The sequence below is a fragment of the Pomacea canaliculata genome, linkage group LG11 (assembly GCF_003073045.1).
Source record: "Pomacea canaliculata isolate SZHN2017 linkage group LG11, ASM307304v1, whole genome shotgun sequence".
NCBI classification, from domain to species: Eukaryota; Metazoa; Mollusca; class Gastropoda; order Architaenioglossa; family Ampullariidae; genus Pomacea; species Pomacea canaliculata.
The window spans coordinates 7,606,898-7,623,497 of NC_037600.1; the positions used below are offsets into that span (position 1 = coordinate 7,606,898).

A 16,600-nucleotide genomic window follows, 5' to 3' on the forward strand; every position below is an offset into this window, starting at 1 on the left:
TATCGTCGATATCACCTCAATGATTTAGTCAAATCCTCTATGCAAAGGCGGATTTTCACGAAGGTAGTAGTGGTGTAGGAATCAGGGGGCAAAGATAGGTGTCAGCGCCCCTTCCAAAAAAGATACTGAGGAGGCAAGAATGTGAACATCATTCACTGTCAGCATGGAGTTTGCACCACTCCACCACCAAAGCCGAGCATCTTCCTACGCCGCTAAGTAAGGGTGGTTTATAGAATGAAATCATATGTAAATCTTTCTCGAAGACTGTCCGTCTAGTTCCTGGTTGAGATTTTACGGTAGTAGAGCATGCCAAGAGATTTAAAAGGAATATTTGGTTGGGCTTGTGAGCAAAAGAAAAAAATTTGTCTTTGACTTCCTCGAATAGACAATAAAGTTTAATTTGATTTGATTGAGATAATGTACCAGAAATGTAGCCTTGTGAATATTCTAGCCATTGAGCTTAAAACACTTCTTTGTCACATACTGTAGCCATGACGTACCAATCTACATTTTTTGAGGGGCGGAGGATTGCTGGTTGGTGCATGGGTCGGCTGTTTTATATATGTACGAAAATTCTTCTGTCTAATGGTGATTTCGTAGGAGAAGGTGTAAGGTGAAAGGAAGAAAGATATAAACCCACTCGGTGAACGTGTGCCACATCCACAGATGAGATTTGCTAACGCAAGACCTCACGATTCTCACTGCAGCGCGGTGACAAGCGATTGTTTATCAGTATGCAACTGGACCACCCATTCAACCGTCCTCCCAGTGACTCCTCCACTAAAATGACGTTTATACAACAAACCGCCTCACACAACCGTCTCTCCTTATCTAACAGAATGTGTGCAGAGCGAGACTTTGCAGGGTGCACGTATACGCTCCTCAATTTCACGTCTGTTAATTTGCGCGATAAAGACTCTTTCGGCTTCGAGATACCACACCAAGGTGCACTTTTAAGTCAATTATTTGTATGGCTGATAAAGCACTGGCCCTGCAGAGGGAGTTTTTTCTGTAGGGCTTTATTGTTCTCTCTCCTCCCCCCCCCCCTTTTCCCGTCGCTAATACAAAATGGTTGGTATGTTTGATCATTCAGTCCAGACGTCTTCATTACGACCACTGAAAAATGAAGTATAATCACTTTCCAAACAATTATTAATATGTCTGATAAATTTAGTTTCGTTCCAAGTAAATATAATAATCTTTAGAAGACAATTAAATTAACTAAACAGGAAAAAAAAAAACGGGATTAAATTGGTGGTGAATAGAAAAAAAACATCTAGTGGGATGCAGTTTTTTCCTAAAGATTGGGTAAGGCAAGTCTGCTGAAAACAGGCTAAAAACGTACATAAATGAGTGTGCGCGATCCCTGAAATAATAATTAATTAATGTGTGAACTTATAATGAGCAGCATCACGATCGACCAATGCTACTATAGGGTAGATCACACTCTTTGCGCAGACCATTAATGATAAATGAAACATAACAGCCAGTGGATAGTGAGGTAAGTATAGGCACACTGAACAACATAAATTAAGATGATCAGCTAGGTTCAGTTAGAGTAGAACGTAAAGCATGCAATTATAATGAAGGTAGAAGGTGTAAACAATAAACCACACACTTATAGATAACTATCTTTTCTGATTTCTCTTAATACAAATTTATTGTAGCACGTGACTATTCTTTGTGCAGAATAAGGATTCTAAATACTACTCTCAAATTCGCATGGTCAAAGTCCTTTTATTTATTTAGTTGTTGTTGTTGACCCCTGATCGAACTATATGCGATATACGCGCAGGGTAGGTAACTCGAAATCTCTTTTAATCAGGGGACAGCAATCTCACAAAAAAAAAAAGAACGTCTCTATGTGATGCTGTTTCCCGATGGCAATGAAAGCGCGTAGACTGTTCAAATGGGAGATGAGTCTGGACATGAAGGATTAGACGCTGAATATTCTTTAAGAAACACAGGTGCAATGGCTTTGCCGAGAAGAAAACTTTATCGGTGGTTGAAGTGTCTCGCAGCTTGTTTTCTCCTCGCAGTTGTTTTGATTTTTGTAAGACTCTTCTACGTTAGACAGATGCTTGGGTTTTCTATCTTCGCTGACTTCACATCTCTAGCATATCGCAACGGGGACCATGAGATAGAGTATCGTGCCACAAAAAGGTTGCTAATATTTTCCGACAATGTATCTGGAAAATCGCTGTCGATAAATTCAGTTGGTGAAAACTTGACCGCTAAGGATATCAAGATGAAGGCATGCGAGGAAATGACTCATAAACCGATGAATAAGTCAATGGAAGACGGAATTTCAGTAGGACGCAAAACGAATCATAAGAGTTTGTGTCTGGAGTGGAAGAACGATGTGCAGCTTGAAGTGAGCGAATCTGAGATTGCCAGCAGCGCGTGCTACACAGTCATGTGGTCAACACCCAAGATATTCAATAAACTAGAGAACTGCATTCGCCTGCAAGGTACCCACTGGTACGGGGGTTCATCGTTATACGAGCAGCAGTGGCCGCTTGAGGATGTGTCAGTTCCTATGCAGCCATTTATCCCATCTCGACTGGATACATCTGCACAGTCTGCAGGAAACGAAAAATATGGCCCTGTGTTGGAAAGATTCTGGTTTAACTCAGAAGGCTTTGCAGTTGTGGTTGATAAAACTGTTCCTCTCCACGTTTCTGTCAGTGCTGCAGGAGACCAACAGCTGTGTCTCAGGGCCCAGTATGATGGCTCTGTTTACAAAGCTGAGCATAACAAGCCACTTGTTCTCAAATACACAGTTTGCAAAGGAAGAACTGCAAAGCATGTACACCAGATTATAATGACCAAGTTTCTTCATTTGCCAAAGATTCAGCCAGATGAAAGTCTGCTTCAAGATCCAGTGTGGTCAACACGTGGTGTAAATCTCCAGAATCTGACTCAGTCACAAGTGTTGTCACTCCAGCAAGACATAACTACATATAAGTTGCCATGCAGGTATATCTATACTTACACAATGTTTCTCTAGCTTCAGCTTGGAATTTAGATGTTAAACCACATTTGGTGATATTCTTCATGCATGTGTGCATATTTGTGCAACTGCAGTAAAGTTGTAGCTGAAATGCAGCTAATCTCCCAATCTTGGTATTATATATACCATATCTAAATTATAATAGTGATATAATTTAGAGCTTTTCTAAGGTAGTTTTAGGATAATTTTTTGTGCTTTAAAAAGGTCAAGGATTTAACTGACACTACTGGTAACACATTCATATCACTTTATATGGTATTTATAGGAATGTTATATATGAACTGTAATGTTTCCTTGTAAAAGGCAATAATAATATCAAACAAGAAAGATGCTTTTTAAATTGAGTAAATTGTTTAATATATTTTTAAGAATGAAAGTTGAATTCTTAAAGCATTTTGGGTTTCCAGACTTATGTTTTCAACACTTAAATTTGCAGACATCTGTGGCTTTTGTATCTCACTTCACCTTTATAATCATGCTTTTGTTTTTTTATTAGTCGTTTGCTCATTGTGGGTAACTACACTCGGAAAGTGGGCAGCCTGTTCTTTGACTTTGACCGTTTCCCAAATGCACATCAGATGGTCAGTGAGATGAGGACAGCAGGTTTTAATATCAGTACAAGTGTCTTGCCTTGCATACAGATTGAAGACACCAACTTGGCTTACAAAGAAGGTGAAATGATGGGTGTTTTCATCCAAACTACTGACAGCAAGGTGAAGAAAAATGTCATCATCATCTTCTTCTTCTAGCTTTAAGTATGATATCTAATAACAGATTTTACCTTCTACAATGAATACAAGTAACATATAATTTGAAATATCAGTTGATTGATAATTTGGCTTGTTTGATGGTACTATGGCTAGACAGGGGCTTGTCTCTGAATTCCATATCAGACACTTAGGTCCAGAATTTTTCTTTGTGTAGTACCCGCCAGCATTTGATCATACTTTTAAGTTAGTGCTGGCAGATGTTTCCAGTCTGATATTTTACCTGTTACAGCAGGATGTACAAAACCTGCCATGACTGATATGCAGATATAGACACACTTGCTAACTAGCAAACATGAGTGTGACACATCTGACTTTATGGCAAGATGCATCCTTGTTTGTTCAAGCAGTTTATCTTGACCTGAGATTAAATGACAAGCACCAGAATGTTTGATCTTTTAAATGCACACAACTTTCTCAAAGCTTTATAGAAATGGAAAACAAATTAAATGATGTTGTGGATGTCATGTGGACAGGTCCTGGAAGGAAAATTGGGAAACAAGACATGTGCATTGATTGACTTTACTAACTCTGCAGCCAAAAGGTGGATGGAAAGCAGATTGCATCACTTCAAATTGGAGGCTTTCGTACAGTCTTTTTACTTTGATTCAGGTTAGTTGGTTCAGCTTGGTTCTTAGCCTCAAGTTAAATCTAACCACAGTCAAAAGGGAAATTTAGCTCAAAATTACTTGCTTCTTAAGAGAACACAAGACTTTCTTTAGCTTGTAAACTCTACAATACAACTCTTGATGAACATTTGTTTTAGAAAATCATGTTTTATCCAAACATATATACGCACACAGATAAGATAATGAAACAATCTCATCCCCCAACACACATACATACAGTTTACTTGCCTTCTGCCTTCTGATGGTGCAGCTGACATTGGCAGTCTGTTGCCAAATCCCAGCGATTACATCAGCCACTACATGGATGTTGTTCACTCGCTTGGAGACAGATATGCCGTGGTCAATGTTGGGCATGGTACCCAGCACCTAGGACTGATGCTTGATGTGGGTGCTCGCCTCTCTTCCTGGGATCACAAGCATGGGCTTAAGAGCATCATTCCCACTGTTCTGACCCTGGGCCTGCTGGGATACGCTTTTCTTCTGATTGGCCCAGTGGGAGGCACAACAACAGTGTATAATCACACATCAAATGCCGTGGTCTTGCCTGACCGTGAACTTTACATTCGGTGAGTTTTTTCCAACGGGCAGTATAATATGTTTTTAAGTTTCAAAGGCCCAGGAAATGTAATATATATTTATTGAGTCTTTCAATAGCTTTCAGTTTTTCTGATCTGCAGCTCTCTTTGTCTTTTTTGTGCTGTCCTTTCTCCTGTTCCATGAGTTTTCGAGACTGCCATTATGTTAGTTCGGGCTCTGTGCCTCAGTGCACAGTGATAACTCTGCTCTTTTGTCAGCTGTATTGTCATTAGGAAATGCATTAACACGTTTAAGTCTTGAGTTCATTTTTCCCCATAACTGCCCAGTGTTTTATGCCAGCTCTGTTAAGAAATGCTACATTTTTTAAACTGATCACCATTTCCTCTAGCAGACTTTACTGCCATACTTTTGATACAGTGCTGTTGAAGAATACTTTGTGTGGGTGTTTTTCTGTATTGTATTTATATATGTTGATGTATGTCTTAGTTTATTTGTTTGTTTCTATGTCTTTGTACGTAATGTGCATTTTTTGTATGTGTCCTCTGCAGATTCACAAATCTCTGTTTTTGTTACCCAGTTGCTCCTTGTGTGCCTATATTTGTCTTTTAATAGTCATTGGTACTGTTGTGTATCCTTCTATCTTTTGTGTGTTGTCCATGTTTCATTCTTGTCTCAAGCACTAAGATACCGTTTCTTTATGAACATGAGTATGCACTATATAAATCATGTGTTTATTATATTATTATTTATGATAAATATGTAAATATTTCTTGTGCATTTTGTTTTTGTAAAGTACATTGATCTTACCATAAAATGGGGAAGTGTGCTGTTCTAATACACTTTACCATTATTCTTCTTGTTCCTAATCGCCTCCAGTGGAGCATAGGGCCACAATTTACAATTATTAGTATTTTGGATTATGTGCAGACGAGGCTGATTTAGAGACAGCAATGTGGTGTCTGTTTACAGGTGGATGCAGCTTGCATCTTTTTTGCCTGGACTAGAGATTTCAGTGGGGCCATGGCAATATGACAAGCAGGTAACTGACATGACACTGGACCTGCTGTCTCAGAGAAGAGACCGCATTGTCAGTGTTCTTCAGGGAGCAGCAAAGGAACATATCATTACAGGTGACTATATGCTAGATCATGATGTTAGTACATAATTTATTCATAATGTGTGCAATTTCTAGAAATTTTTAAATGGATGAAAAGCTAAATCATTTTTGCCATTTATTTTTACCTTTTATTTAAACTAATATTTTCCCCATAATTAGTCTTTTCAACAAGACATTAATTTGTGGGCAAGTTTAGATGTAGGAACTGTTTCAAAATCAGAGTTAAACTGTAAGCCTGAAATTAAAAAAGAAATAAAGAGAAAGGGATTTCCAATAATTTTTTTTGGTAGAGAAATCTAGAAGCCTAATGTATAAAGTAAGACTATTCCTGGATTGATGCTAATGTATACCAGCAAGTTATAGGGCAAGCAACACTATGTTCTCCCTGGAAGTGGAATGAAACACATAAATTGCTTTTCATACTTTTAAAATAACCTCTTATCATAGCAAACCTGTATGCAAATAATTTTTTTGTTTGACAGGTGCACCATTGGTACGACCGTTGTGGTGGATAGCTGAAGAAGATGAGACAGCTCAGCGCATTGATTGTGAGTTTCTTGTGGGAGACAGGATACTTGTGGCACCTGTCCTAGATAAAGGTGCACGCAGTCGTGATGTCTACCTGCCTAATGTTGGCACTACTCAGTGGCATGATGAACTCCATGGGAAAGTATTTAAAGGAGGTCAGTGGCTTCATGATTACCCTGTTAGTTTGTATCAGGTGGCTACTTTTGTGACTGTTTGAAATATTGCATCACTGGTGGTGTGAACATGCTAAACAAAGGCTCCGAAGTGATAAAAGACCATTACTGAATGCAGGCACTGCTCTAGGCTCGTGGCGGCCCTGGGCAGAGAAAGAATTGGTTCCCCTTCGCCTGCCAGTGTCAATAAAACCATGATATTCTCATTATGGCAGAACGTTATAATACTACATATAGCTTACTTCTCCAAATGTTTTTCAGCCACATTGCCGCTGTGTTATTATTTTCTCATTCTGTTTTATATTCAATATATAATGGTATAGTAGCCCCTGGGATTTGGTGGCCCTGTGCAGGTGCACAGTTGCACATGCCTAAGGGCACCTCAGCTGGATGGATGGCAGATGGTTAACAAGGGCCAAATGCTTCTTCATGAAAGACCAGACCTCATTTAAGACAGATAAGAATAATTTGACCAAAATGGGGAGTTAAGATGCACATTGGTGCTAGCTCATCTTGTTTTGCTGATTGCTTTCATCTACTACCTTTACCTCCCTCCTACAGATTGAACCATTCTTTCTAGGTAGTATAAGTTTGGCCCTTAAATTCAGCTATAATGTATTTTTGGAGGACAAAATGTATTTGGGCATTTACAGTAATACTCAGATTTGTATATGTCAGTACTCTCTTTGATAAAATGTGAGCTTGGAGACAACAAAGTTTTGTCTGTTCAACAAAACTGTTGATTTGGTGCTTGAAAAGTATTTTTATAAAAATTTTCTTTCACTTTATTTTTGCTCATATGAGTGGTTGATGGAGAGAAAGAGATTCTTTTTTTAAAATTTGGTTTCTAAGTTAATGGTTTGGTATGATAATCTGTCTTGTATGTTGTGTCTAAATAAAGATTAATATGTATATTTGGAGGAAGAAATTTTGAAAATCCTCAGAACTGTGATGTTAGTGTTTTGGAATACTTTTCCAGCCACATCTTCTGTGAAAAGGTTCAAATAAGACCAAGACTCTATTGTAATGGTGAGAAGTACTCCAGGTGAAAAGCATTCCTAACACACCGGTACACAGGGTATTTACTGTTGATGTGTGGGACATGCTATGTTATTTGAATGTATTTATTTAATGTTTATTTTTTATAGTCTAAATCAAATGTGGAATCTTTCATGGTGTGGTGATTAACTATTATAAAACATCATCAGTTAACCATGCCTACATATCCTTTTTGTCATTTACTGATATAAAATTTTGCTTTTTTAAATTTCATTTGATAAGTAAAATTATTCCACTGTTCATATTTGCTCCATCTGATTGTATTTTGCCAGATGGACATTTTGTTTTAAATTAAAACTTTATGTGCGAAAGTTGACAAAAGGTTAACAATTTTTATTTATAATTTCACTAAAGTAATTAGGGCAATATTGCATTTTTATATAATGATAATAATTATAGTTGATATGACTGATGGTGTTTGAAGAGTGGAAAACTGCTTGCTCTTTCGTTTTATTGTAACTATTGTACATGTTGAATAGACACAGATATACATCCACTGCTGCTTTAGATTTTTCTTACTTGTAGTTCATTGTTGCCGTCTGCTTGATAGTCTTATAAATGTTGCATTGGTAATCACATCACCTCTAAAGCATGTTTAACTGAAGATGTAAACTATCTCCAGTTTTCTTTTCAGCTATATTGGTTCTTTATGTCACACATTTGTGGTGTCATTTACTGTGCTGCCTACCTTTTGTATTAACTATGTTATTAAATTCTCAAGCAGTTCTTTCTATGGGCCACCACACCCAAGAGGCCATTGTCATGTCAATGAAATCTGAAAAGATGGAGACAGAGAAATCAGTAAATTAAAAATCAGACATTTAAAAGTTTCAGCAAACTGTCAGGGTTGAGATATTTCTGATCTCAATCTGCTTTGAAAAGCAGGAAAATAACAAGGTCATGTTCCTCATGTTCTGAAAAGGAAGCTATTGTAAGCCATGTTATAATGGAAGTCATTGATGTAATAGCTGTATAGATGATGATGGTGATTGACAGGTTGGTCACTAGCTATCTTCATTCACACATGCACAGGGGAACATGCACACATACATTGAAATCTCACTTGGCTTCCATTCTCGGCTGAAAAGTTAAAAAAAAAAAAAAGACATTGACAGTTACATCTGTATTCACCTCAATATTTCCCTGTACATGGTAGGCAGTATTCTGAAGACCTATACAACCTACTGCAGCTAAACAGTATAGCATTTTGACACCACAACATTCTATGGCAAATTTAAATGCAGCTGATTGAATATTCATGATGATAGGAATCAGTAATTTTCCATGTTTTCAAAGTATTTTCTTGGAGCAGATATTTTTTCACTTGTTAAATATTTAAATAGATTGTGTGTGCTTCTTAGGTCTTGAACAATAGATAAAACAGTTTGCTCACTATACTGTTGGTGTTTAGTGAATAAGAATTTGTATAGTAAGCTGAGTTTTTTAAAGGAACATGACATCTTATTGCCTTATAAGCTGCATTCATATTCACCTGTCAAGACTACAGCATAATTTTTTTGCTTTTTTTTTTTTGGTCACTTTTTCTAAAAAATTGTTTATAGGGAATCCACTCTAATTTGTATTAAAAATGTAATGCAAAAACTAATAAAGATACATAGCTGCAGTAAGAGAGCAGCTTAGTTATGACTTGATCCTGTTGAGAAGGTTTGATGTCTAAGCCGTCTTCTTATATGTTGCTGAGAGAGGGGAGTGGGGGAATCAGTGTTTTATGCCAAGCCAGAAACTGAGGTTATATCACATAATGTAGCCAGTCCTGTAAACAGATGCCATATACAGAGAAAGAACAGCCTGCCCGAGATGAGAACTGAACCCAGGACAGCCAATCTTCTATGTTTTGGTGACAGGTGCTAACCGTAGCCCACCAGACAGCCCTGTGGAGGGGCATGGTGATGTGGAGAGGTCTTAGCATGACACTCCAGTGTATCTGCTCTTGTGACAGCCATAAAGGAGTTAAGACCTTATCATTGCTACACCATGTGTATGTTACACAAGTGGCCATGTAGCTTTGGACATTGTAATTAGTATTTGAAATGTTAGCTTTGTTAGCCTTCTATTGAGCATGGACAGAAACAGCAAATGATTGTTTTCTTTGATATGAAATATTTCTAAGTTTCATCGTTACATTGCTGACTATAACTTGTCAGACTATAACTCCATGTATATTACTTAGAAAACTTGCTAACAACATCAAAACATCTAAAAACTGTTTCTTTTAACTTAATTACTTTGAGGTTTAAAAGATCATTATACCAAGTTTTTAATATGGGATTTTAATAAACTACAGGCTTTCATTACATTCTTGTAGTTTTTATATCAAAAGTTTATGGGCAGAATACATGTTCATTGCAAACTAATACCAAAAAAATCATACACCTATACAGTAAAATGCGTCATTAGTGACAGCTTAAAACATACAACAAACAAGTCCTTTGCATGAGATCTACAATATAACAGAATATTAGCAATCAATTAATCAATCAAATGTATCTCATTTGCTATTTGTGTACAGGAAAGTATAATATAGCTGCTGTCACCATATTTTAATGTAAAAGATCATGCTGGGTATGATTATTCTCTCATTAACTATGCAGATCCACAGTCTAAAATGATCAAAAAGCGCTTTGCTGTTTTATAATACAGCAACAAGGCAAAGATGTCTGTTGGTGGTAAAGGAGAGAGTTGAATAACGCACTACTTCTTAAATATTTTTAGTGTTTCTATTTTTCTCCCCCCCTGAAACCATTTCACTGAAAGAATTGTTGTATCCTTTTTTAAAATAAGGCACAGATAAGCTCATGGTAACAGCCTACTACTTAACCACATTGGCTAATGACACCAGAGCGTAAGAAATATAGTCTATAAGTGTTTTGTATCGGATCTAAGAAGAAATCCCCCAACAGTCAACTAGGACTTGACTCGATGAAATAACTTGTAAATTTTGTGCAAAGGCAGTGTGTGTGTGATGAAGAATGAGAGAGGAGATTAGAGTGTAAAGAGAATGAAAAAAGAAAGAGAAATGATAACTAAAAAAGACAATACAGCTAAACTGGAAAAAAATAGAGACTTCTTTGTCATGTGAACAGCGAGATCCACTATTTTAAAAAGGTTCTCACCGACTTCCAGTATATTAAAATTATATAGTACTGAGAAAAAAAATAGAAGAGCTGCACTGTGAACAAAAATGTCATCGGAATTCAACTCAAACTGTTCTCAGAAAGCATGTAAAAACAGCAGAGGACCTTGTCCAAGTTAGAGCCAATATGCAGGTGATCTAGCCCAAGTTTGTCTCAGCAAAGTACAGTTGGCAGATGAGGAGGCTTGGTCTTCACAAAATCGGCATAACTGGGCAAATTATGGCTGCACACCTCTAGTGAGCGAGTTGTATCCCCGTAAGTGTTGCCAAATACAAATTTCCTTTCTGGAAAAGACAATATGTTCTTGATGGTTGAGTAAAAGGAATTTTAAAATCACCAAGCAATGGGCAAATAAATTAGAAATTTATGTGTGTAGTGTGGTCACATAAATGTTGCAAACAATCAGAAGTCTGTCAGATCCGGAATTGCACAGCAATGACCTTCTAGCAATCACATAATGCCATAATCTGTTTAAATGCTATTTGCTTCTTAGCTTTCTCCACCTTACTTAGACTTTATTCTCCCTCACAGATCTGTCTGCTTATTCAACCATCTTTATTTTGTGTATACGTGTTGGAACATTTATTGCAGGTCTGAAGTTATGTGAATGAAACAGTCAAGAAAGGTGATGAAGATCTATGTAATGAAAATGAAGGGCTGATAAAATGTACATTTTTCTAAAGAGCTGTTTTCTGTTCCCTGCCAGGAAGTTTTGTAGCCAAGGACAGGACAATAAATTTATGAGCACCAAGACCCAAGAATAAGCAAGCACATCAGTAAAACATTCCTCTAAAGAGCTGTTTTCTGCTCCCTGCCTGGAAGTTAGCAGCTAAAGACAGGAGGATAACTGTATGAACACAAAGACCCAAGCATAAGCAAAGCACATTGGTAACAAACATGAACTACATACGTGGTAGGTATCCTGTATATTTTGGAAGCATGCCCCCCTTGGGGTACAATCTGCGATCATATTCAGGGTCCCCAGCTCCACTGTATGGTTGCCTGTTCAGATTGAAGAAACACAATATTTGAAAAGGTATGCAAAATGTGAATATACTCTGCCTAAGACCATACTTTTTTTTCAGGGTTTACTAGTGAGTACAAGTGTCCTGTGTGAGATTATAAATGTTAAAATATATAATTCATCAATGGGAATTTTTTTAAAACATTTGCTGCTGTTCTCAGAAAACAGCAGGTGTAAATGTGTAACTCCTTCACTTTTCAGAAGTGGCCTTAATAAAATTTTCTTTTTTTCTCTCTCTCCCTCTCATTCTCAAACACATGCACCGTTTCCCCATAGTATAGGCTAGAACAACATACCCCCTGCACTCTTTCTCTCAGATATCATGATCAAGATCATGACTGACCTTTCAACAGTAACAGAAGAAGTGTCTGTCAATGTGCCCTTGTAGTAAGCATCATGGCGAGCCTGTTCTTTGGCAAATGCCTTCAGGCACTTGCCCGTGCCAGTGTGGTACCGTTGTCCCAGAGACAGTTCTGTGGGGCTAATGCGTGGGATAAAGCCCCGATAGCCAGGCATGGGTGGCTCAAGCAATGGCCTTTTATCTTCTGTACACAAGACCCATATGGTAGAAATAATTCTGATTTCAGCATAAAAGGCAATTAAGTATTACAATGTCTCCAGTGTTTTCATAACCTAAGAAACTAATCACTACTAAATATTTGTTTGCAGCCAAATTTATTTTAAAATCCAAAATGATTGCTTAGAACCTAAAAGTAATAAATACGGTAGAACATTAAAAAAAATGGAAAACCCATGACTTTATTGTGTGCTATTGTGCTTCAGATGAAAACAGCTAATCTGATGTTTCTTTCAGAAGTTCTGAGAGACCAATTAAAATGCTTTGTATCTTTATGTGACTTTTTTCTATAGTATTAATAGTACTTACAATGCTTACATGGAGTTTTGCGCTTGTTACTTTGTGCTTTTAGCAGCACTAAACAAAAACTGTCTGCTGTTTACCCATTTAGAAATTTTATACGGCCTTTTCTGCTTCAGTGACAGCACTCAGTGCACAAGGTTTGTTGTTACTGCTACAGACATAGCTACACATACACCCTGTGCACACCTTCATGCACACTGAAAGAAAGCAGGGTCATGATTTACCCATCAGGATTGGCCTCAGAGGATGTGTATCACGAAATAAGTTGAGATGGTCACGGACCAGTGGGTCATAAGAGATTGCAGTCAGCCGTGGACAGCTGGTAGTCTGTCGCCGTAGTTCATCTTGCTTGGCTTCATAGTTCTCCAGGTTGGTTTTAAATTCTTGGATGCAATCATCACATTTTCGCTTGTAGGTGTTGCCATATTTAAATGTGAGTCGTGGGATGTAACCTGCCAAGTAGGAATAAGTTCTATGTGCACACACAGGGAAAAATCTACTGTCAAATATTCAATACCTGCAAACAGGATCATACACCTTTCATACTGGAATACATAGACCAAACACACCTAACCTAAGTAGGATACCTTGAAAGAAAAATGGATTACAAACATGAATTTTTATAATTTCATAAAATTCAAATGGAATTTTCAGCCATGAGCCCAGTAACAGTGTATATACCTGTATATCCAGGAACCATTTGATCTGTGTATATGTTATCACCATTAGACTTTGGCAGTGGCTTCCCAGTAGTCTTAGTTGGTACATAACCGATAACTGTCGCTGCTCTTTTGAGACCGAATTCCTGTAAATGCAGGCACATGGGGTGGACAGGAATGCATACATAGCCAAGTGTGCACAAAATATATATAGACAGATCATGCATTACAAAGAACATGTTAAAGGAAAATTACCAAACTTTTTAAATGCTGTACCAAAAATATAAAAACTATTAATGTTTACTGTGTTATCAGGGATATGTTATGAATGTGTTAGATAGAGTTGTGAGTGTGAGTGGGAAGGTGATTGGGGAGAAGCAGGAGTGTCTGAGTGAGTTGTATGAGAGGCGAGTAGTACGGAAAGCGAGAGCGATTGTGAAAGATAGTACACATGTTTTAGCTCAGTATTATAACCTTCTTCCATCCAAGAGACGTTTTATTGTTCCCAGAGCTTCCACTGTCCGTTCTAGGAATAGTTTTATACACAAGTCTGTTGTCTTACTGAACAAGTGTTGTAAGGATCTGTGAGTGTGAGGGTGTGGGTGTGTGGTTTTGGGAATATAGTTTTAGTGTTGTTTCTTATTTAGTTGGGTATTTACATGGACTGTAGGTGTTTGTGTGATGATAGTTTGAGTGGAATTAAGTTGTTATTAAGTTTTTATTATAAGTTTTTATTATAAGCCAGTTGTTTTAACACGTCTTGTAATTTCTCCTAGTGAGATAATAAAGTTAAATTGAATTGAATTGAATTGAATGTTGAAAATCAAGCTTAAGTACCTCAGTACTCTCTATGCCTAGAAATAAGAAAATGTAAGAAAGCAATTCATCGCTAATTTTTATCTGCATAACATTTGCATGATGTGATTTATGAAGGTGCAGAAAGAAGTGTTATCAGAAACAGTACAAAGATTTTAAACTGCAATTAATTTTCCAAATGATGTGCATGGGAGACAAGCTCTTACATCAAGAATGTGGTGACTTCCCTTGCGTAATGTACAATTAACAAAGGGATCAGATCTCCCTACAAATTCACCAAAATTAAAGTAATGCTGCAGATATAAAGCTGCCTAATCACAAAATGTCCTACTTCACTCGGCTTGTTTGACCATGATGTAGAAAGAGATAATGGTAAATGGAATATCAATGCACATACACAGAGAAAAAGACTACAGGTGGATTAAAGATAAGAGTATGTTATGCATCTACTGATTAAGCACAAAGGCAGTGAGCCAGCAACCTTCACACATTGGGGAAAGGGGCAGTTTCATTCTCATAGCAATTTTTTTTTCAACTTTTCAAGTGCGAGTTACCACACTGAATGGTTTCATAGATCTATTGTAGAACTTGTAACATTCCTCCTAACTGTTGCCCAGCAGAAATCTAAGAGAATGAGTCATCTTAAAGTACATACACAAAATACTTGAAGAGAAAGTATACCCACTGTTAGTTTTCTTGGGCACATACATGTATCTCTGAATATATGACATGTCTGCATATTTTTAAATCCAGAAAGTGAACAAGTAATTTAAATGTGTGTGTGTGTGTGCATACTTGAACATTCATGTTAAAACTTACCTTAAAAATTTCATTTGTGTCATTCCCATATGTCTTCCCAATTCTGTACTTCATTTGTGGGATATAACCACGATATCTACATACACACATATATGACACAATCAAGAACATGCACCAAAACTTTCTTATTTTATAGCCCTTGTGAACGATCTAAACTAAAAACAGTCAGTACTTGATTTTGCACGTTAAAATAATTTTATTTAGCTATTAAATTCGTGCATATATCAGACAACCTATTAATTTATTAATAAGATCATTTATCTTAGTTTATGAAATGATGACAGATTTGCATCATCTGCGTAATTCAGACAAGAAGTTAGTGATATCGTGTGGTATTTTTCCTATTGACATTTCTATACAACAAAATATTTCAGAGGTTTATTTTCGTTTTATTAAAAGAAAATGATACCCGGGTACTTGTGTTTCATCTTGCAGCCCTGCGAACATTCGACGTTGCTCGATCGTCGGACCCCCTCCAAACTCAATCGTCGTCATTTTGAGATACCCACGATATCAGAATTATATGTAGATTCAGAATGATCAACAACTGCTTTCTTTTAGTTTACTTTGTTTTCTCCACCAGCTATCCAGGCGCTGTGTTGTGAACTCTTCCGCCGTTGTTCGGTCGCCTCCGCTGTTGCTATGTAGCTACCGGAAGTGACTTTTGACGCTTGGACCTTAATTATGCTGATCTGAATTACTCGATTTTTCTGTTATGATCAGATAAAAGTATTCTGAATCAAATCTTTGGATTAATTTTTTTTTAAATAAAAAAGTCTAATAGTGAAAATAAAGCATTAGAAATTACATTGCGACATTACTGGACTAACTTTTTTTAAAAGGCATTAGGCATAACATTCTGAAAAATATCTTTCCCTGTGCCAATACCAATTATTATTATTGAGTTTTATCTTATAGAAAAGCTGTATGGGGCAGATTTATTCTTGGCGCCGTAATTAAAGCTTTTTTTTCACACTCCTGCGAGAAATGTTTGAGTTCTTCTCTCGAGTGTGACTTCTTCGTCATGATGTGTATAGGTGGATTGCTGTCTATCTGTCTCCGATAATAGTCTCTGCGAGCCTAAACAAAGACTGTGACTAAACCGGAAGCTTTGTCGTTTAATGCCTCGTTTTAGCAGGGAAAAAAAAATCGTCTGCCAGCAGTCCAGTGATACAAAATCGTGCCTTCACACAGCTGCATGGCTATCGGGAGGTCGGGTGTGTCTGGGTTTGGGTGTTGGGGGTAGAGTTCTCGAAGCACTTAAATTTTTCCTTAATGTTCCTACCATTTGTTGTGCGAAATTACATCAAAGTGAAAGAACTCTTTCTGTCTAATAAACCTACCAACCATTTAGAATTTTCTTTGAGCTAAACTGATTCAAGCTGCCATATACGGGACTTACATCTAGTCGTCGTGGCAATCAA

At 37.2% G+C, this 16,600-nt stretch overlaps 2 protein-coding genes across 2 annotated transcripts; one reads left to right on the top strand and one right to left on the bottom strand.

Moving 5' to 3' along the window:
- The first annotated feature begins 1,830 nt into the window (after positions 1 to 1,830).
- On the top strand, positions 1,831 to 10,140 carry LOC112575497 (myogenesis-regulating glycosidase-like). The gene is made up of 6 exons (XM_025257405.1): positions 1,831 to 2,979; positions 3,510 to 3,726; positions 4,257 to 4,392; positions 4,660 to 4,975; positions 5,916 to 6,076; positions 6,546 to 10,140. Exons 1-6 carry the CDS (start codon positions 1,910 to 1,912, stop codon positions 6,806 to 6,808), a joined length of 2,163 nt encoding a protein of 720 aa, XP_025113190.1. The 5' UTR covers positions 1,831 to 1,909; the 3' UTR covers positions 6,809 to 10,140.
- Positions 10,141 to 10,999: 859 nt separating this feature from the next.
- Positions 11,000 to 15,837, bottom strand: LOC112576164 (protein FAM166B-like). Its single transcript, XM_025258443.1, has 7 exons — positions 15,586 to 15,837; positions 15,177 to 15,252; positions 13,564 to 13,687; positions 13,107 to 13,334; positions 12,346 to 12,547; positions 11,889 to 11,980; positions 11,000 to 11,262 (listed from the first exon to the last, which is right to left on the bottom strand). Exons 1-7 carry the CDS (start codon positions 15,669 to 15,671, stop codon positions 11,132 to 11,134), a joined length of 939 nt encoding a protein of 312 aa, XP_025114228.1. The 5' UTR covers positions 15,672 to 15,837; the 3' UTR covers positions 11,000 to 11,131.
- Between the last annotated feature and the right edge of the window lie 763 nt (positions 15,838 to 16,600).

Coding starts and splice junctions, on each gene's coding strand:
- LOC112576164 (XM_025258443.1), bottom strand. CDS start 15,671: ATGACGACGATTGAGTTTGGAGGGGGTCCGACGATCGAGCAACGTCGA. Junction 15,253..15,585: donor GATGAAACACAAGTACCCGG/GTATCATTTTCT, acceptor GTGTGTATGTAG/ATATCGTGGTTATATCCCAC. Junction 11,981..12,345: donor TCTTCTGTTACTGTTGAAAG/GTCAGTCATGAT, acceptor CAATCTGAACAG/GCAACCATACAGTGGAGCTG.
- LOC112575497 (XM_025257405.1), top strand. CDS start 1,910: ATGGGAGATGAGTCTGGACATGAAGGATTAGACGCTGAATATTCTTTA. Junction 2,980..3,509: donor ACATATAAGTTGCCATGCAG/GTATATCTATAC, acceptor TTTTTTTATTAG/TCGTTTGCTCATTGTGGGTA. Junction 3,727..4,256: donor TCCAAACTACTGACAGCAAG/GTGAAGAAAAAT, acceptor TCATGTGGACAG/GTCCTGGAAGGAAAATTGGG.